At 43.0% G+C, this 21,983-nt stretch overlaps 1 protein-coding gene across 1 annotated transcript in view; it reads left to right on the top strand.

The window, feature by feature from the left end:
- The window catches only part of MOV10L1 (Mov10 like RNA helicase 1), a 317,167-nt gene that overhangs the window by 212,156 nt on the left and 83,028 nt on the right, over positions 1-21,983 (top strand). The window contains exons 6-8 of the mRNA XM_069764946.1: positions 7,274-7,414; positions 10,135-10,689; positions 13,637-13,837. Coding sequence (XP_069621047.1) covers positions 7,274-7,414; positions 10,135-10,689; positions 13,637-13,837 — 897 coding nt within the window. The remainder of the gene's footprint in view (positions 1-7,273; positions 7,415-10,134; positions 10,690-13,636; positions 13,838-21,983) is intronic.

The following is a 21,983-nucleotide window of genomic DNA, read 5'->3' as shown; positions in this document are numbered from 1 at the left end:
TAATCACAGCAAAGGTGGCGCAACAAAGTATTAAGTTAAAGGGGCCGAATAATATTGCACACCCCACTTTTCAGTTTTTAAATTTCCACAAAAACTAAAAATTACCAATAAATTTTGTTCAACTTCACAATTGTGTTCCACTTGTTGTTGATTCTTCACCAAAAATTTACATTTAGTATCTTTATATTTGAAGCATGTTATGTGGGAAAAGGTTGAAAAGTTCCAGGGAGCCGAATACTTTCGCAAGGCACTGTATATATAAGACCTCACAGCTCACAGTTCATGTCAGACCAAATGAGAATCATAAGGTCAAAGGAACTGGCCAAGTAGCTCAGAGACAGAATTGTGGCAAGGCACAGATCTGGCCAAGGTTTCAACAGAATTTCTGCTGAAGTTTGGGACCACCAGAAGTCTTCCTAGACCTGTCCGTCCATCCAAACTGAGTAATCGTTGGAGAAGAGCCTTGGTGAGAGAGGTGAAGTTGAACCCCAAGATCACTGTGGCTGACCCCCAGAGATGCAGTAGGGAGATCGAAGAAAGTTCCACAAAGTCAACTATCACTGCAGTCCTCCACCAGTCGGGCCTTTATGGCAGAGTGGCCCGACGGAAGCCTCTCCTTTGGTGCAAGGCATATGAAAGCCCGCATACAGTTTGCTAAAAAACACATTAAGGACTTCCAGACTATGAGAAATAAGATTCTCTGGTGTGATGAGATGAAGATAGACCTTTTTGGTGATAATTCTAAGCGGTATGTGTGGAGAAAACCAGTCACTGCTCATCACCTGCCCGATACAATCCCAACAGTGAAACATGGTGGTGGCAGCATCATGCTGTGGGGGTGTTTTTCAGCTGCAGGGACAGGACGTTTGGTTGCCTTTGAAGGAAACATGAATGCAGCCAAGTACAGAGATATCCTGGATGAAAACCTCTTCCAGAGTGCTCTGGACCTCAGACTTGGCCAAAGGTTCACCTTCCAACAAGACAGTGACCATAAGCGCACAGCTAAAATAACAAAGGAGTGGCTTCAGGACAACTCTGTAACCATTCTTGACTGGCCCAGACAGAGCCCTGACCTAAACCCAATTGAGCATCTTTGGAGAGACCTGAAAATGGCTGTCCACCAACGTTAACCATCTAACCTGACGGAACTGGAGAGGATCTGCAAGGACGAATGGCACAGGATCCCCAAATCCAGGTGTGCAAAACTTGTTGCATCATTCCCAAGAACACTCATGGCTGTACTAGCTCAAAAGGGTGCTTCTACTCAATACTGAGCAAAGGGTCTGAATACGTATGACCATGTGATATTTCAGTTTTTCTTTTTTAATACATTTGCAAAATTAGAAGTGAGGTGAGTATTTCATTTTTTTAATGTTTGGAGCAATATATGGGGCCCATCACACATTGGAGCATCATCTGGGACTCATTATACACTGGAGCATCATATTGGGGGCCCATCATACACTGGAGCATCTTATGGGTCCATTTACATATGGGGCCAATTACATATGGAGCAGTATATGGAGCCCATTACATAAGAAGCATCTTATGGGGCCTATTATATATGGAGCATCTTATGGGACCAATTATATATGGATTGTTATATGGGACCCATTACATAGGAAGCATCTTATGGGGCCTACTATATATGGAGCATCTTATGAGGCCAATTACACATGGAGCAGTATATGCGGCCCATTGTATAAGGAGCATCTTATGGGGGCCAATTGTATATGGAGCATTATATGGGGCCCATTCTGTTTGGAGCAATATATGGGTTCCATTATACACTGGAGCATTATATATAGGGCCCATTATACACTGGAGCATTATATATAGGGCCCATTATACACTGGAGCATCATATATGGGGCCCATTATACACTGTCGCATCATATATGGGCCCATTATACACTGGAGCATCATATATGGGGCCCATTATACACTAGAGCATCATATATGGGGCCCATTATACACTGGAGCATCATATATGGGGCCCATTATGCACTGGAGCATCATATATGGGGCCCATTTTACACTGGAGCATCATATATGGGGCCCATTATACACTGGAGCATCAAATATGGGGCCCATTATACACTAGAGCATCATATATGGGCCCATTATACACTAGAGCATCATATATGGAGCTCATTATACACTGCAGCATCCTATCTGGAGCTCATTATACACTGGAGCATCATATGGGGCCCATTATACACTGGATCATCATATATGGGGCCCATTATACACTGGAGCATCATATATGGGGCCCATTTTACACTGGAGCATCATATATGGGGCCCATTATACACTGGAGCATCATATATGGGGCCCATTATACACTGGAGAATCATATATGGGAGATAGAGAATTATATGGGGCCAATCACTTATGGAGCAGTATATGGGGCCCATTATATATGGAGCATCTTATGGGGCCAATTACATATGGTGCAGTATATGGGGCCCATTCTGTTTGGAGAAATATATGGGGCCCATTCTGTTTGGAGAAATATATGGGGCCCATCATATTCTGGAGCATTATATGGTGCACATCATTTACTGTATGGAGCATTATATGGGGTCCATTATTCTGTATGGTACGATATATGGATGTCACATCGCTGCCGCACTCCGCGCCCTGTCATACTTACCTGTCCTCGGCGTCTCTGCGCGTGTCCTCCTCTGCTGCTTCTTCCTCTCAGCGCTCGCCGCCGCCCTCTGCTGTCCGTCGGGCACACGCGCATGCCTGTTTCAGCTCTGCGCGTGCGCACTACTAAACTTACCTGCCAGCGCTTTTCTTTTTCCTCTCTTTCACCCTGGAGGACTGTCACCTGGAAGTGCTGCAATGTGTCGGTATATTAATCTGTTTCCGTCCACTCTTCCTTGCCTGGTGATCATTCGTTTCTTCGTATGATCTTGGCCGCACGTTTATCTTTGTGTTCTCCTGTGCCTAACCTTGCCTTGTCTTTGGTTTTCTTCCAGCGTCACTTCCTGTATTTCCGCAGCTCCGTGTCTCTTCGTTACCCTGCAGTTCCGGTACCTCTGCAGCCCTGTGTCCCACTCATCCCGCGGCTCCGCAGTTTCAGTATCCTTATAGCTCTGTGTCTCTGCCATCCACTGTTTCCGCAGTCCCTGTATCTCTGCGGTTCTGTGTCTCTGCCCTTCTCACCACTCTGGTGTCTTTTGTTTCCTCTTTTCTTGCCTCGCCTCCATTTTGTCTCTTCGTCTGTCTTTGTCCTCCAGCTTCCGTGGCGATAGTCCTTCACGGGCCTGCCCCTAACTCTCCCTGTATAGGGGGCGGTCCATCTGGTCAGCTCGTCCGTGAGGGGATCGTCGTCACGGTCCAGAGGGTCCACTAATTTTATTCTGTTGTAGAATAGTCACATTGAGGTCCCTTATTCTATATGGATCAATATGTGGAGCTCATTATTCTTTATGAAGCATTATATGGGGTCCATTATTCTATTTGGGGCAATATATGGGGCTCATTATTCTGTATGGAGCACTGTTATGTGTTGCCCATAATACTGTATGGAGGACTATACTGTCTGGTTTCTGAGCTTTTGATATCACTCATGTAATGTAAGAAGTAAGTGAAATCTTTGGCATTGTACTATACCTATATTTCTCTGCTATATCTGTGCATCATGAATTGGGGTATGTGTTAAAGGGGCCCACTAAGACTCTTTTGTCCGGGGCCCACGAAAACCTGGAGCCGGCCCTGAATGGAGATATATGAATATATCCAATTATGCGAGAAAACAATGTTTCTACACTGTCCCTAGCTCTTACCTTTCCTATCAGTGGAGTTTAGCACCCTAGTTCAGCACGGCAGTGGCGCCCCCACTCATGAGTCATCTGACCCTCATTTACCCTGATTGAGAACGTCAGAGACAGTTTTAGTCGACAACCCCCAGAGCCCTTCCAACTACCCAGCCCTCCACCTCAAAAATCAACTTCTCCACCATTACAGAAGATCGACTCGACACTCTACTCTCAAGATCACATCTCACCACCTGTGCACTTGACCCGATCCCTTCCGACTTCATCCCAAACCTCGCCACAGTCTTCATCCCAACTCTAACCCATCTCTTCAACCTATAACTAACAACTGGTGTTGTCCCCTCAAGCTTTAAACATGCCTCAATCACACCTATCCTCAAAAAGCCCTTTCTTGACCCATCCTCTGTATTTAGCTATCGTCCTATATCACTTCTCCCCTATGCCTCAAAACTAATGGAACAACACGTCCCATCTTGAACTGTCCTCCCATCTATCTTCCTGCTCCCTTTTCGACCTCTTACAATCAGGCTTCCGGTCACACCACTCCACTGAAACTGCCCTAACTAAAGTCACCAATGACCTATTAACCGCCAAGAGCAAGCGACACTACTCTATCCTCCTCCTCCTGGACCTGTCCTCTGCCTTTGGCACAGTGGAACATTCCCTATTACTACAGACCCTCTCATCCCTTGGCATCACAGACTTGGCCCTATCCTGGATCTCGTCATACCTAACTGACTGAACATTCAGCGTCTCCCATTCACACACCACCTCCTCACCTCACCCCCTATCTGTCGGAGTCCCGCAAGGTTCAGTTCTAGGGCCCCTGCTCTTCTCCATCTACACTTTTGGCCTGGGACAGCTCATATAATCTCATGGTTTTCAGTATCATCTCTATGCTGATGACACACAGATCTACATCTCTGGACCAGATATCACGACCCTACTAACCAGAATCCCTCAATGTCTTTCCGCTATTTCATCCTTCTTCTCCGCTAGATTTCTAAACCTTAACATGGACAAAACAGAATTCGTTGTCTTTCCCCCATCTCACGTGACCCCCCAATGAACCTATTCATTACAGTAAACGGCTGCCCACTCTCCCTAGTCCCACAAGCTCGCTGTCTCGGGGTAATCCTTGACACTGATCTCTCCTTCAAACCGCATATCCAAGCCCTTTCCACTTCCTGCTGCCTTCAGCTCAAAAATATTTCACGGATCCGTACATTCCTAAACCAAGAATCTGCAAAAACCCTAGTCCATGCCCTCATCATCTCTCGTCTCGACTTCTGTAACCTCCTGCTCTGTGGCCTCCCCTCTAACACTCTCACACCCCTCCAATCTATTCTATACTCTGCTGACCGACTAATCCACCTGTCCCCCCGCTATTCCCCATCCTCTCCCCTCTGTCAATCCCTTCACTGGCTCCCCATTACCCAGTACAAAAGCCTAACCATGACATACAAAGCCATCCACAACCTGTCTCCTCCACACATCTGTGACCTCGTCTCCCGGTACTTTCCTGCACGCAACCTCCGATCCTCACAATATCTCCTTCTCTATTCCCCTCTTATCTCCTCTTTCCACAATCGCATACAAGATTTCTCTCGCGCATCACCCCTACTCTGGAACTTTCTACCACAACATATCAGACTGTCACTTACCATCAAAACCTTCAAAAAGAACCTGAAGACCTGCTTCTCCCGGGAAGCCTTCAACCTGCAGTAACCACCAATCGACCAAACCACTGCACGACCAGCTCTATCCTCACCTACTGTATCCTCACCCATCCCTTGTAGATTGTGAGCCCTCGCGGGCAGGGTCTTCTCTCCTCCTGTACCAGTTGTGACTTGTATTGTTCAAGATTATTGTACCTGTTTTTATTATGTATACCCCTCCTCACATGTAAAGCGCCATGGAATAAATGGCGCTATAATAATAAATAATACTAACCACTAATGGAAAGGAAAATACTTAGCTCACCCGAAAGAAGCCAGGGATCCAAAGCACAGACGGGTCAGCGGTGCAGCAGGAATGCAATGCAAATCGAATGTGGAGCAAATCCAGCTCCAGGAATCCCATAAAATGAAATTTATTGAAAATTCTTAAAATCCTTCACAAACAGCATAACAGTCACAAACCCCAGAGGGGAGAGTTCACACTGACAGACACATTTCAGACCCCAAAGTTTTAAGCCATTGCTTTAGTCATGAATAAAGATCTTGGGGTCTGAAACGCATCTGGCAGTGTGAACTCTCCCCTCTGGGGTTTGTGACTGTTAGGCTGTTTCTATATTCGGTATAACCACTAATTGTGTAAACCCACCTATGATCAAATGCAAAACTGTAGGTAAACATATGATATGGATATATCTATAAATAGGGTGTAAATATATCAGCCGGACTATAAAGTAGATATAAAATATATTTCCAAGTATTAACCATTATATATGCATAGAGGTAAGCAGGATAGTATCAAATGCTGCTATCAGAAAAAACAGGAGTAAATTACATGATATAGTTGAGTCCCAATTTTGCAGTTGTATATCCATATTAGATGTTTAAGTGATTAATAACTGTATGGTCTTTTAAAAACTCAGTTTGTGGCCCATATCTCTGAATGCTAGCTCATTAGGAGGTCTCTGGTCAAAGGATCCACAAATGTATATACTAGCATCCAGTGGGGAAACGTGTCGAGATGACACCTTGATGAGCATGTGGATTGCTAAGTACCATGACACATGTTTACGTATTCCTATAATGTTACATTTGTGTTATTTATTACAATACTGATAGTTTATTGTATTCTTGAATTCATGGTATATCTATACAAAGTTGCCTGTCTACTCCCCTAACTTTTTGGGAATTATCCGCCTTATGAGGATCATATTCATGATAGGGATTATATATATATAATCCCTATCATGAACATCCTATACTTCTGTTTCCGTTAATTCCTGTTTTTCATCACACATATGAAAGCGATTATCATTACCACCTGTTTGGTCTTTTTGGTTACTTATGCGCCTGCATATATACGTTTTTGAAGGCAAAGGGTGATCACATCAGCAGTGATTTGATTTAAATTTCTGTATGTGAATATTGCTTTATATTGGATGAATCAGAAGCTATGTGCACAATTGCAGTCAGTTATATTCTATTCTGAATCACTCTAGTTTGAAGAGCTGGTTGGGGACCATTGGGAAACACTAAATAATTTTCACACATGGTAGCGACCTGACAGTCAAAGGAAGCAGTTTGGGTAGAATCCTGCAATGGTCCGCATTGGATTAACCTCCCCTTACTTTCCCGAGTCAGCTCCTCAAACTATGTTTTTTTTTCTTTTTTTCCTGAAATGCCAGAGCTTCTGAAATGCCAGAGCAGAACATTATTTTCTACAATATCATAATAGAAACCTGCTCTGGTGGTGTAGAGTCCACAAGAATGCCGTTGAATATGATTATTATTTTTTTTATGTTTTCTTCAGAATGCCATCTAACAATGAGGAATCAGACAATCAGCACTCTGAAATTTTGATGATGAACAAAGGGGGCTTGGAGGTTTCCAAGATGACTCATTTTGGAGTGATCAAGCAAGGGCAGAGTAAATCTTTGAACCTTTCCATAGAGTAAGTACATTCTCTCTACTGAAAATTTTGTGTATATATATATATATATATATATATATATATATATATATATATATATATATATAGTAAAGACCAAAAGTTTGGACACACCTTCTCATCTTCTCATTTAACGATTTTCATGTATTTTCATGACTAAGAAAATTGTACATTCACACTGGAGGTATCAAAACTATGAATTAACACATGTGGAATTATGTACTTAACAAAAAAGTGTGAAACAACTGAAATTATGTCTTATATTCTAAGTTCTTCAAAGTAGCTACCTTTTGCTTTGATGACTGCTTTGCACACTCTTGGCATTCTCTTGATGAGCTTCAAGAGGTAGTCACCGGGAATGGTCTTCCAACAATCTTGAAGGAGTTCCCAGAGATGCTTAGCACTTGTTGGCCCTTTTGCCTTCACTCTGCGGTCCAGCTCGCCCCAAACCATCTTGATTGGGTTCAGGTCTGGTGACTGTGGAGGCCAGGTCATCTGGCGCAGCACCCCATCACTCTCCTTGGTCAAATAGCCCTTACACAGCCTGGAGATGTGTTTGGGGTCATTGTCCTGTTGAAAAATAAATGATGGTCCAAATAAACGCAAACCGGATGGAATAGCATGGTTCAGTATGCCTTCAATTTTGAATAAATCCCCAACAGTGTCACCAGTAAAGCACCCCCACACCATCACACCTCCTCCTCCATGCTTAACCGTGGGGACCAGGCATGTAGAGTCCATCCGTTCACCTTTTCTGCGTTGCACAAAGACACGGTGGTTGGAACCAAAGATCTCAAATTTGGACTCATCAGACCAAAGCACAGATTTCCACTGGTCTAATGTCCATTCCTTGTGTTCTTTAGCCTAAACAAGTCTCTTCTGCTTGTTGCCTGTCCTTAGCAGTGGTTTCCTAGCAGCTATTTTACCCTGAAGACCTGCTGCACAAAGTCTCCTCTTAACAGTTGTTGTAGAGATGTTTGCTGCTAGAACTCGTGTGTGGCATTGACCTGGTCTCTAATCTGAGCTGCTGTTAACCTGCAATTTCTGAGTCTGTTGACTCGGATAAACTTATCTTCAGAAGCAGAGGTGACTCTTGGTCTTCCTTTTCTGGGGCGGTCCTCATGAGAGCCAGTTTCTTTGTAGCGCTTGATGGTTTTTGCCACTGCACTTGGGGACACTTTCAAAGTTTGCCCAATTTTTCGGACTGACTGACCTTAATTTCTTAAAGTAATGATGGCAACTCGTTTTTCTTTACTTAGCTGCTTTTTTTCTTGCCATAATACAAATTCTAACAGTCTATTCAGTAGAACTAGCAGCTGTGTATCCACCAGACTTCTGCACAACACAATTGATGGTCCCAACCCCATTTATAAGGCAAGAAATCCCACTTATTAAACCTGACAGGGCACACCTGTGAAGTGAAAACCATTCCCGGTGACTACCTCTTGAAGCTCATCAAGAGAATGCCAAGAGTGTGCAAAGCAGTCATCAAAGCAAAAGGTGGCTACTATGAAGAACCTAGAATATAAGCCATATTTTCAGTTGTTTCACACTTTTTTGTTAAGTATATAATTCCACATGTATTAATTCATAGTTTCGATGCCTTCAGTGAGAATGTACAATTTTCATAGTCATGAAAATACGGAAAAATCTTTAAATGAGGTGTGTCCAAACTTTTGGTCTGTACTGTGTGTGTGTGTGTGTATATATATATATGTATATGTATATGTATATATATATATATATATATATATATATATATATATATATATATATTTGTGTGCATTAGGGATTCAGACTCTTAGGTAGGTATTAGGTAGTGTTGACACAGGCAATTTTGTTTGTACCAAAGAGGTACAGTGTTATTGCTTTCATAAAACTCCAAGGCATTCAAAACCAACCTCTTCTGGGCACAAAGGAATCACAGCAAATAAACAGTTAAGTTAGCAGGGAACTTATGTTAGTGTGGACTAATCTGAACAGATTAGCCTTTTCTCCCAGAGCAAACTTTATACACAAAAGAGGCAAGATCTCACCAGTCTCAGCATCACCTTCAGCCTGAGCTCCAGCAGCTTCCATCTCCAAACAGAAATGTTCAACTCTGCGCACAGTTCACACTGAACAGGCGGCAGCTTCCACACTGTCTTGTGCAGCTCCTCCACACCGTTTTCTGCAGCTCCAACACACAGACTGCTCAGTTTTCCTAGCTGACCCATGCAGTCTCCATTCAAAGTGAGACTTTGGCATGTCTCTCTCCAAGCTATAGCTCACATTTTGGCTGGTCACTCACCAGCAGCACACTCGACTCTGTTCCATCCAGCAGACTGACACCTAGTAAACAAAGGTTTTGGTTCTTGGTCAAAGCTGGTCAGGTACATCTAATCAAGTTCTAGGATTTAACCCAGTCGTATCTGGCTTTACAACAATATATATTCTACTAATTTAAAAAGTTAGTGCTTGTAGATGAATCTGTCAGTTTCAAATTTTTATGTAAGCAGCAAGTTGCTCTAAGAAGAATTACTGTATCAATCCGGTTGTCCTGCTTGCACCAGACAACCCCTGTAGAGATCTAGGATCTCCCTAGGAGCATTTTTGCCCATTTAGAATTAGAGGTGTTTCCTTCTACAAGTGATACAAAATATTACATGTTCCTTAGATTTTGTGCATGTATACATTTACATGTTGTATTGATCTCTTAAAATATTTTTTTTTTTTTTTTTTAGGAATAAAGGAAGTGATGTTCATTCATTAGTCTCTTGCAAAGTAGCCGGTTTAGAGAAGGAGAATAAGTTCAAGTTTGAAATGTCTGCTCCTAAATCAAATTTAAGTAGTGTCTCATCAACTGTATTACAGTCACCTTCCTCATCCATGTGTGATGCAACCAATTGTAACTCAAATGAAGCTGTGAGATCTAATGTTGTGCTTCCCTTGGTAATGACTGCTAATTGCGTAAATACGAGGCTCTATCATATGCCCTATGCAACTTCAGGTTACCATTTAAAATACCTGACTGGTTCTGCTCTTCCTTTCAAAGCAAGTGCACTAAATTCTCCAAATGATGCATCAATGAGTCCTGTGCATACCCAACCCATGGTAGACAACTATGTGACAACACTTAATGGGCAATTGAAGCCAGGAAACTTCCCTGCCTTTAATGGATTTGGTGACTTGGATATAAGCAAAATAGAAGCTTGCGAGTCTTCAAAGGCTGACCTTAATGAGGCGTTGGTGATTCATCCTGGAGAGAAAATCTTTATTGCAGTCACTTGTGAAGCAAGGTATCTTACATCTGACATGAAAAGTTTTTATTTCCTACCCAGATACAGATCTCCTACTTTGCACAGATGAGGGGCAATACCCGAAACACTGTGTCTGTAAATTGAGATTCTGATTTGGCTTTTCTCCTAAATCATATTGCAAGGCTCGTTAAAGGGTCGATATTGACTTGTCGGATTGCTACTTCCAACAGGTGTGACATGCCAGACCTGGCATGTCACTCTCCATAAGGAGAGAACTTGCCCCTTAGATCCTAGATATATAGAGTAAGTTTTGCCCAGTAATTAAAGGGATTCTCTGGTGAGAACAAGTTTTTACCTATCCATAGCATAGGTGATAACACGTTATCCGAGTACTTTCGCTCATCACTAGTTATCAGAGTATGCTCGGGTGTTAAGGCCCCGTCACACTGGACGATATCGCTAGCGATCCGTGACGTTGCAGCGTCCTCGCTAGCGATATCATCCAGTGTGACAGGCAGCAGCGATCAGGCCCCTGCTGTGATATCGCTGGTCGGGGCAGAAAGGCCAGGACTTTATTTCGTCGCTGGATCTCCTGCTGACATCGCTGAATCGGCGTGTGTGACGCCGATTCAGCGATGTCTTCGCTGGTAACCAGGGTAAACATCGGGTTACTAAGCGCAGGGCCGCGCTTAGTAACCCGATGTTTACCCTGGTTACCATCGTTAAAGTAAAAAAAACAACCACTACATACTTACCTACCGCTGTCTGTCCCCGGCGCTGTGCTTCTCTGCTCTGGCTGTCAGCGCCGGGCAGCCGGAAAGCAGAGCGGTGACGTCACCGCTCTGCTTTCCGGCCGCTGTGCTTACACAGGGCAGAGAAGCACAGCGCCGGGGACAGACAGCGGTAGGTAAGTATGTAGTGGTTGTTTTTTTTACTTTAACGATGGTAACCAGGGTAAACATCGGGTTACTAAGCGCGGCCCTGCGCTTAGTAACCCAATGTTTACCCTGGTTACCGGCATCGTTGGTCGCTGGAGAGCTGTCTGTGTGACAGCTCTCCAGCGACCAAACAGCGACGCTGCAGCGATCCGGATCGTTGTCGGTATCGCTGCAGCGTCGCTTAGTGTGACGGTACCTTTATCCTTTAATCGTGCATATGGGAGTGCTCGTATATTATGCTCGAGTCCCTGCGGCTACATGATTTGCGGCTGTTGGACTGCCTGAACACATGGGGATTCCATAACAAACAGGTAATCTCCAGGTGTGTTCATGCTGTCTAAAGGTACCTTCACACATAACGATATCGTTAACGATATCGTTGCTATTTGTGACGTAGCAACGATATCGTTAATGAAATCGTTATGTGTGACAGCGACCAACGATCAGGCCCCTGCTGGGAGATCGTTGGTCGCTGAAGAAAGTCCAGAACTTTATTTCGTCGCTGGACTCCTGCTGACATCGCTGGATCGGCGTGTGTGACACCGATCCAGCGATGTCTTCACTGGTAACCAGGGTAAACATTGGGTAACTAAGCGCAGGGCCGCGCTTAGTAACCCGATGTTTACCCTGGTTACCATGCTAAAAGTAAAAAAAAAACAAACACTAGATACTTACCTACCACTGTCTGTCCTCCAGCGCTGTGCTCTGCACTCCTCCTGTACTGTCTGTGAGCCGGAAAGCAGAGCGGTGACGTCACCGCTCTGCTTTCCGGCTCCCAGACAGTACAGGAGGAGAGCAGAGAAGCAGAGCGCAGCGCTGGAGGACAGACGGCTGTAGGTAAGTATGTAGTGTTTGTTTTTTTTTACTTTCAGCATGGTAACCAGGGTAAACATCAGGTTACTAAGCGCGGCCCTGCGCTTAGTTACCCGATGTTTACCCTGGTTACCGGCATCGTTGGTCGCTGGAGAGCGGTCTGTGTGACAGCTCTCCAGCGACCAAACAGCGACGCTGCAGCGATCCGGATCGTTGTCGGTATCGCTGCAGCGTCGCTTAATGTGAAGGGGCCTTAACAACCACAAATCATGCATCAGCTGTGACTCTAACATAATAAACAAACACTCCCAGATGGTCGGATAACACTCGAGCATGCTCGAATAAGACGTTATTTGAGCACGTTCCCCCATCACTAGTGATAACTTTTTGTTTGGCAAGGTTCTGAACACTGGGACCCCCATCGATCAGCAGAACAGAACACTTTTATAATCGTTACCATGGAACCATAGTACATATGCTTTATCGCCAATCCATTCATTCCCTGTGGGGCTGTGGAGCCCTACGCTAGGCTTTTTACAGCAGCCCCATAGAGAATGGATCAAGTGGCGATCTAGCATGTGTTCCATGTATCCATTCTGATGGTAATAAAAGTTCCCTTCTCAGCAATTGGACACCAACTGATTAAGTGGGATAAGTGATAACTTGTTCCAACAGGGAAATCCTTTAACATAGTATACCTCAGCACTTATATCCTCCGTTTTGTTGTTTATTGGAATGATGAAATAAAACAGTTGGCAGAAGATAGACCTCAGATATTTGATTTTTAACCTATTCAGTCCTTAAATCATTGCAATGTGTAGTGCAACCACTTATCCGCCCCTCTTTATTGTAGTAAAGATGGACATTTGGTCAAGCATGCATGTATGGAAAGGATCAGTAATCTGCCCAATACAGTGCAGCAGCTGCACCGTAGTTGAGCTGCCTAGACTATTAGACTATTAGTCTAATAGACTATTGATATGTTAGACTATTAGTGATCTTTCTGACCACTAGTTGTTTCCAATAATAGCCAGCTCTGTACTAGTGTAAGAGGAATAATGCTATGCGTTTACAGGGATTCCATCCACATATAATCTGTAGAAAGGTATTCGCCTGTTCTTCTGGCCCAGTGAACCAGCTATGTTTCAATTACTGATAACAGTTCTTTTGTTTGTGTTTTTAAACAATTTACAAATGATCTCCAGATATAGAAATATCATATTTACTTGTCACAGAAACCCAGGCCGCTGCAAGGAACTCGTTTTACTTTGCTTCCAAGATTTTGTAATTGGACGCTACATTGAAGCCACTGTTGAAAGTGAGGAAGAGTTCTTATTACTTCCTCCCAAGGAATTTTCTTCCAGGGACAAAAAGAGACTTCAAGAACTGGAACGAAGCAACAACATACCAGTATCTGTTTCTGCGCCACTTAAAAGGCAAGTGTGTGAAGGTACAGTTAGGTCCAGAAATATTTAGACAGTGACACAAGTTTGGGCATTTTAGCTTTTTACCAAAACGTATTTAAGATACAGTTATTTAATCAATATGCGTTTAAAGTGTAGACTCCCAGCTTTCATTTGAGGGTATTCATGTCCTAATTGGAGTAAGGGTTTAGGAATTACAGCTCTTTAACAGGTAGGTGCCTGTTTTTACGAACGGGACCAAAAGTAATTGGACAATTATTTCAAAAGCTTTTAATGTGCTATTCCCTTGTCAATTCTCATCAGTTAAGCAGATAAAAGGTCAGGAGCGGATTCCAGGTGTGGCACTTATATTTGGAAGCTGTTGCTGTGAACTTACAACATGCAGTCAAAAGAGCTCTCACTGGAAGAGAAACATACCATTATTAGGCTGAGAAAAAAGAAATCTATTAGATAGTAGAAATGTTAGGAGTGGCCAAATAAACAAAACATGCATCCTGCTAAAAAAAATGCACTAGTGAGCCTGGAGACTCAAAACTAGTTGAGAAAAATGCTAGCACGGCTAGTGGGGGAGGTGCGTAAAAGTAAGTTCCCAAACCTTAAAACTTAGTATATAACTTGGCACACTTAAGTGGGTGAAGGGAGAAGAGTTTAATGTGATATGAAATACATACAGTAGTCACAACACATCTTTCGGTCTTTCAAGATTTTCATCAGTGTACTATAAGAAATAGTAGAAGGATGTGTGGTTTGACACAATCACTAGAGTGGTGATCAGAATATGTAACATAGTAACATAGTAACATAGTTAGTAAGGCCGAAAAAAGACATTTGTCCATCCAGTTCAGCCTATATTCCATCATAATAAATCCCCAGATCTACGTCCTTCTACAGAACCTAATAATTGTATGATACAATATTGTTCTGCTCCAGGAAGACATCCAGGCCTCTCTTGAACCCCTCGACTGAGTTCGCCATCACCACCTCCTCAGGCAAGCAATTCCAGATTCTCACTGCCCTAACAGTAAAGAATCCTCTTCTATGTTGGTGGAAAAACCTTCTCTCCTCCAGTCGGAAAGAATGCCCCCTTGTGCCCGTCACCTTCCTTGGTATAAACAGATCCTCAGCGAGATATTTGTATTGTTCCCTTATATACTTATACATGGTTATTAGATCGCCCCTCAGTCGTCTTTTTTCTAGACTAAATAATCCTAATTTCGCTAATCTATCTGGGTATTGTAGTTCTCCCATCCCCTTTATTAATTTTGTTGCCCTCCTTTGTACTCTCTCTAGTTCCATTATATCCTTCCTGAGCACCGGTGCCCAAAACTGGACACAGTACTCCATTTGCGGTCTAACTAGCGATTTGTACAGAGGCAGTATAATGCTCTCATCATGTGTATCCAGACCTCTTTTAATGCACCCCATGACCCTGTTTGCCTTGGCAGCTGCTGCCTGGCACTGGCTGCTCCAGGTAAGTTTATCATTAACTAGGATCCCCAAGTCCTTCTCCCTGTCAGATTTACCCAGTGGTTTCCCATTCAGTGTGTAATGGTGATATTGATTCCTTCTTCCCATGTGTATAACCTTACATTTATCATTGTTAAACCTCATCTGCCACCTTTCAGCCCAAGTTTTCAACTTATCCAGATCCATCTGTAGCAGAATACTATCTTCTCTTGTATTAACTGCTTTACATAGTTTTGTATCATCTGCAAATGTCGATATTTTACTGTGTAAACCTTCTACCAGATCATTAATGAATATGTTGAAGAGAACAGGTCCCAATACTGACCCCTGCGGTACCCCACTGGTCACAGCGACCCAGTTAGAGACTATACCATTTATAACCACCCTCTGCTTTCTATCACGAAGCCAGTGACTAACCCATTTACACACATTTTCCCCCAGACCAAGCATTCTCATTTTGTGTACCAACCTCTTGTGCGGCACGGTATCAAACGCTTTGGAAAAATCGAGATATACCACGTCCAATGACTCACCGTTGTCCAGCCTATAGCTTACCTCTTCATAAAAACTGATTAGATTGGTTTGACAGGAGCGATTTCTCATAAACCCATGCTGATATGGAGTTAAACAGTTATTCTCATTGAGATAATCCATAATAATATCCCTCAGAAACCCTTCAAATATTTTACCAACAATAGAGGTTAGACTTACTGGCCTATAATTTCCAGGTTCACTTTTAGAGCCCTTTTTGAATATTGGCACCACATTTGCTATGCGCCAGTCCTGCGGAACAGACCCTGTCGCTATAGAGTCCCTAAAAATAAGAAATAATGGTTTATCTATTACATTACTTAGTTCTCTTAGTACTCGTGGGTGTATGCCATCCGGACCCGGAGATTTATCTATTTTAATCTTATTTAGCCGGTTTCGCACCTCTTCTTGGGTTAGATTGGTGACCCTTAATATAGGGTTTTCATTGTTTCTTGGGATTTCACCTAGCATTTCATTTTCCACCGTGAATACCGTGGAGAAGAAGGTGTTTAATATGTTAGCTTTTTCCTCGTCATCTACAACCATTCTTTCCTCACTATTTTTTAAGGGGCCTACATTTTCAGTTTTTATTCTTTTACTATTGATATAGTTGAAGAACAGTTTGGGATTAGTTTTACTCTCCTTAGCAATGTGCTTCTCTGTTTCCTTTTTGGCAGCTTTAATTAGTTTTTTAGATAAAGTATTTTTCTCCCTATAGTTTTTTAGAGCTTCAATGGTGCCATCCTGCTTTAGTAGTGCAAATGCTTTCTTTTTACTGTTAATTGCCTGTCTTACTTCTTTGTTTAGCCACATTGGGTTTTTCCTATTTCTAGTCCTTTTATTCCCACAAGGTATAAACCGCTTACAGTGCCTATTTAGGATGTTCTTAAACATTTCCCATTTATTATCTGTATTCTTATTTCTGAGGATATTGTCCCAGTCTACCAGATTAAGGGCATCTCTAAGCTGGTCAAACTTTGCCTTCCTAAAGTTCAGTGTTTTTGTGACTCCCTGACAAGTCCCCCTAGTGAAAGACAGGTAAAACTGCACAATATTGTGGTCGCTATTTCCTAGATGCCCAACCACCTGCAGATTTGTTATTCTGTCAGGTCTATTAGATAGTATTAGGTCTAAAAGTGCTGCTCCTCTGGTTGGATTCTGCACCAATTGTGAAAGATAATTTTTCTTGGTTATTAGCAGAAACCTGTTGCCTTTATGGGTTTCACAGGTTTCTGTTTCCCAGTTAATATCCGGGTAGTTAAAGTCCCCCATAACCAGGACCTCATTATGGGTTGCAGCTTCATCTATCTGCTTTAGAAGTAGACTTTCCATGGTTTCTGTTATATTTGGGGGTTTGTAACAGACCCCAATGAGAATTTTGTTACCATTTTTCCCTCCATGAATTTCGACCCATATGGACTCGACATCCTCATTTCCTTCGCTAATATCCTCCCATAAAGTGGACTTTAGACAAGACTTTACATAGAGACAAACCCCTCCTCCGATTTTTACGATCCTTTCTAAACAGACTGTAACCCTGTAAGTTAACTGCCCAGTCATAGCTTTCATCTAACCATGTCTCGGTTATTCCCACTATGTCAAAGTTACCTGTAGATATTTCTGCTTCTAGTTCTTCCATTTTGTTTGTCAGGCTTCTGGCGTTTGCGAGCATGCAGTTTAGAGGATTTTGTTTTGTTCCAATCTCCTCGCTGTGGACTGTTTTAGAAATGTTCTTACCTCCCATCTGAGTATGTTTTCCTGGGTCTTCTTTGTTCAAGTCTAATGTTTTTCTTCCCGTCCCCTCTTCTTCTAGTTTAACGCCCTCCTGATGAGTGTAGCGAGTCTTCTGGCGAATGTGTGTTTCCCAGGTTTGTTGAGGTGTAGTCCGTCTCTGGCGAGGAGTCCATCGTACAAGTAATTCACCCCGTGGTCCAGGAATCCGAATCCTTGTTGTCTGCACCATCGTCTTAGCCAGTTGTTTGCATCAAGGATCCTGTTCCATCTCCTGGTGCCATGCCCGTCTACTGGAAGGATAGAAGAAAAAACTACCTGTGCATCCAGTTCCTTTACTTTCTTCCCCAACTCTTCAAAGTCTTTGCAGATTGTCGGTAGGTCCTTCCTTGCCGTGTCATTGGTGCCAACATGTATCAGAAGAAATGGGTGGACGTCCTTGGAGCTGAAGAGCTTTGGTATCCTATCGGTCACATCCTTGATCATCGCACCTGGAAGGCAGCATACTTCTCTTGCAGTTATGTCCGGTCTGCAGATGGCTGCTTCTGTGCCTCTCAGTAGTGAGAGTCCCACCACCACCACTCTCAGTTGCTTCTTGGCTGTAATTTTTGCTGTCACTTGTTGCTGTGTGCCCTTTTCTTTTTTGCTTGCTGGTATTGCTTCATCCTTAGGTGTGCCATCTTCATCCTCTACAAAGATTTGATATCGGTTCTACAGTTGTGTGGTTGGTGATTTCTCCATGGTCTTCTTGCTTCTTTTGGTCACATGCTTCCACTCATCTGCTTTTGGAGGTTCTCTGACACTTTTTTCACCTTCTGTCACCAGTAGAGATGCTTCTGTTCTGTCTAGAAAGTCTTCATTCTCTTTGATGAGTTTCAAAGTTGCTATTCTTTCTTCCAGACCCCGCACCTTTTCTTCTAAAAGGGCCACTAGTCTACACTTCTGACAGGTGAAATTTGATTCTTCTTCTGGTCGATCTGTGAACATGTAGCACATGCTGCAGCTCACCATGTAGGTTGTCACATCTGCCATGTTGCTCCTAGATCCTGCTGACTTGCTGTGTGTTTTCCTTCTTGTGTAATCTACTCAGCCAAGCTCTCTTGCAATAATATCCTACAGGCAAAAATTCCTGGTATGTGGTATAGCAGAGGACCTGGTAGTCAGGATCCAACTTCTGGCGTATCAGAAAGTCTGTGGGGGGCGTGTATCCTAAGATGTTGTATCCTCCGATGGTCTTTCATATCACAATAAATTCTTCTCACTTCACCCACTTGAGTGTGCCAAGTTATATACAGTACTATGGAGACTCAAAAAGGGCTGAAAGTCCAAGGAAGACAACAGTGGAGGATGATCATAGAATCCTTTCCATGGTGAAGAAACACCACCTCACAACACCCACCCAAGTGAAGAACACTCTCCATGGAGTACAGTACAGACCAAAAGTTTGGACACACCTTATCATTTAAAATTTTTTATGTATCTTCATGACTATGAAAATTGTACATTCACACTGAAGGCATCAAAATGATGAATTAACACATGTAGAATTATATACTTAACAAAAAAGTGTGAAACAGCTGAAATTATGTCTTATATTCTAGGTTCTTCAAAGTAGCCACCTCTTGCTTTGATGACTGCTTTGCACACTCTTGGCATTCTCTTGATGAGCTTCAAGAGGTAGTCACCGGGAATGGTCTTCCAACAATCTTGAAGGAGTTCCCAGAGATGCTTAGCACTTGTTGGCCCTTTTGCCTTCACTCTGCGGTCCAGCTCACCCCAAACCATCTCGATTGGGTTCAGGTCTGGCGACTGTGGAGGCCAGGTCATCTGGCGTAGCATCCCATCACTCTCCTTCTTGGTCAAATAGCGCTTACACAGCCTGGAGGTGTGTTTGGGGTCATTGTCCTGTTGAAAAATTAATGATGGTCCAATTAAATGCAAACCGGATGGAATAGCATACCGCTGCAAGATGCTGTGGTAGCCATGCTGGTTCAGTATACCTTCAATTTTGAATAAATCCCCAACAGTGTCACCAGCAAAGCACCCCCACACCATCACACCTCCTCCTCCATGCTTCACAGTGGGAACCAGGCATGTAGAGTCCATCCGTTCATCTTTTCTGCGTCGCACAAAGACACAGTGGTTGGAACCAAAGATCTCAAATTTGGACTCCTCAGACCAAAGCACAGATTTCCTCTGGTCTAATGTCCATTCCTTGTGTTCTTTAGCCCAAACAAGTCTCTTCTGCTTGTTTCCTGTCCTTAGCAGTGGTTTCCTAGCAGCTATTTTACCCTGAAGGCCTGCTGCACAAAGTCTCCTCTTAACAGTTGTTGTAGAGTTGTTTGCTGCTAGAACTCTTTGTGGCATTGACCTGGTCTCTAATCTGAGCTGCTGTTAACCTGCGATTTCTGAGGCTGGTGACTCGGATAAACTTATCCTCAGAAGCAGAGGTGACTCTTGGTCTTCCTTTCCTGGGGCGGTCCTCATGTGAGCCAGTTTTTTTGTAGCGCTTGATACTTTTTGTCACTGCACTTGGGGACACTTTCAAAGTTTGCCCAATTTTTCGGATTGACTGGCCTTCATTTCTTAAAGTAATGATGGCCACTCGTTTTTCTTTACTTAGCTGCTTTTTTCTTGCCATAATACAAATTCTAACAGTCTATTCAGTAGAACTATCAGCTGTGTATTCACCAGACTTCTGCTCAACACAACTGATGGTCGCAACACCATTTATAAGGCCAGAAATCCCACTTATTAAATCTGACAGGGCACACCTGTGAAGTGTAAACCATTTCCGGTGACTACCTCTTGAAGCTCATCAAGAGAATGCCAAGAGTGTGAAAAGCAGTCATCAAAGCAAAAGGTGGCTACTTTGAAGAACCTAGAATATAAGACATAATTTCAATTGTTTCACACTTTTTTGTTAAGTATATAATTCCACATGTTAATTCATAGTTTTGATGCCTTCAGTGTGAATGTACAATTTTCATATTCAACATAAAACTTAGCACTCAACTTGGGATGCTTGAACAGAAGAATTTATTTTGCAGTATACTCAAAACGTTTCGGTTCAACATGAACCTTCTTCAGTTACTACAAAATATGAAAAGTGCAAATAAACGCAGGAAACAAAATAGCCAAAGTATATGCAAAAGGAGAAGAGGTCGGTCAAATAATCATACATAATAAACAGCAGAAGTTAAATCTGGCAGAGATTTACAGCCAAAATCTGAGCACAGTCCAATACGGGTGTAAAGGGGAAGGGAGGTGCAAAACCAATGATAGATACGTGTCCGTGTGACGAAAGGTATAAAAAAACATACCTTATACGAGATGCATGTGATGAAATGAGCCCGGATGTCAGCGGGCCAAAACAAGTCTATGAAAAGGACTATAGAAAACGTTGGGTCACCGGAGGGTTAAACAGAGGACAAGAGAGGGAGATAAATAGATGGGTATACTACTTACAACATAGCCGTGGTATGTGGAGAGAAGTACTGTAGAGGTAGTAAAATAATAATAGTAAACGAGTGTGATAAAAGGAAGTTCACTAACTGTGCAGGGATGGTTAATTTACCTTTAGGAGAGCGTGGTGTAGGCGTGCATACCGCCAGACACGGAGTCCACCGCTAGTCTGGAGATGTAGACTACAAACGGAGTCTTAAAAGGGGAAGAGGTGGGACAACTCGGCCGGCAGCCAATGAATGTTGTTGACAGCTGGGCCTCAATAACCTTAATTTTCTCGGAGCTAGAGGTGATTGCTTTCTGGAGAATTTCAACTGTTAGGGTTATGAGGTCAAGAGTGCACTTATTCAATATCTGTTCGAATTTGGCACAAAAATCGGGTGACTCGCGAAACAATGTGGGACGCAGAGGAACCCGTAAGCCTCGTGGAATGCGTTGTACCCTCAAATATTCTGAGAGGGTAGCACAATTTAGTTCGATGCTGGTGGCGAATCTCAGTTCGCGTTCAAGATCCCTGCCCCGGGTCTCACTTAGGGGAATTAATAGAAAATCGCTGGAAATTTTAGACTGTGCGAGGATATTAGCTGTTTCCTCTGCGTTATAGGAGAATGTGGTAGTGGTGGACATGACCGAGTAGCGTGCTAAACACGTAAGGGAACTAGTATGTGAAAAAAAACACCGTGAGCACAGCTACAAAATGGTGCTATAGTTGGGCTCCCACGCCATATGATATATCTAATATATAAAGCTGAATGTGTGTATGTGTGTGTGTATGTCCGGGATTGGCATCTGCACCGTCGCAGCTACAGCCACAAATATATACTATATACAGGAGATGACATACAGGTATATACTATATATAGGAGGAGATGACATACAGATATATAGTATATACAGAAGAGATGGCATACAGGTATATACTATATAGAGGAGGAGATGACACATAGGAATATACAGGAGGAGA

Source organism: Ranitomeya imitator, chromosome 4 (assembly GCF_032444005.1).
Source record: "Ranitomeya imitator isolate aRanImi1 chromosome 4, aRanImi1.pri, whole genome shotgun sequence".
Taxonomy (NCBI): domain Eukaryota; kingdom Metazoa; phylum Chordata; class Amphibia; order Anura; family Dendrobatidae; genus Ranitomeya; species Ranitomeya imitator.
The sequence above is the reverse complement of the archived record's forward strand: the minus strand, read 5'-3'. Positions and strand labels throughout refer to the sequence as shown.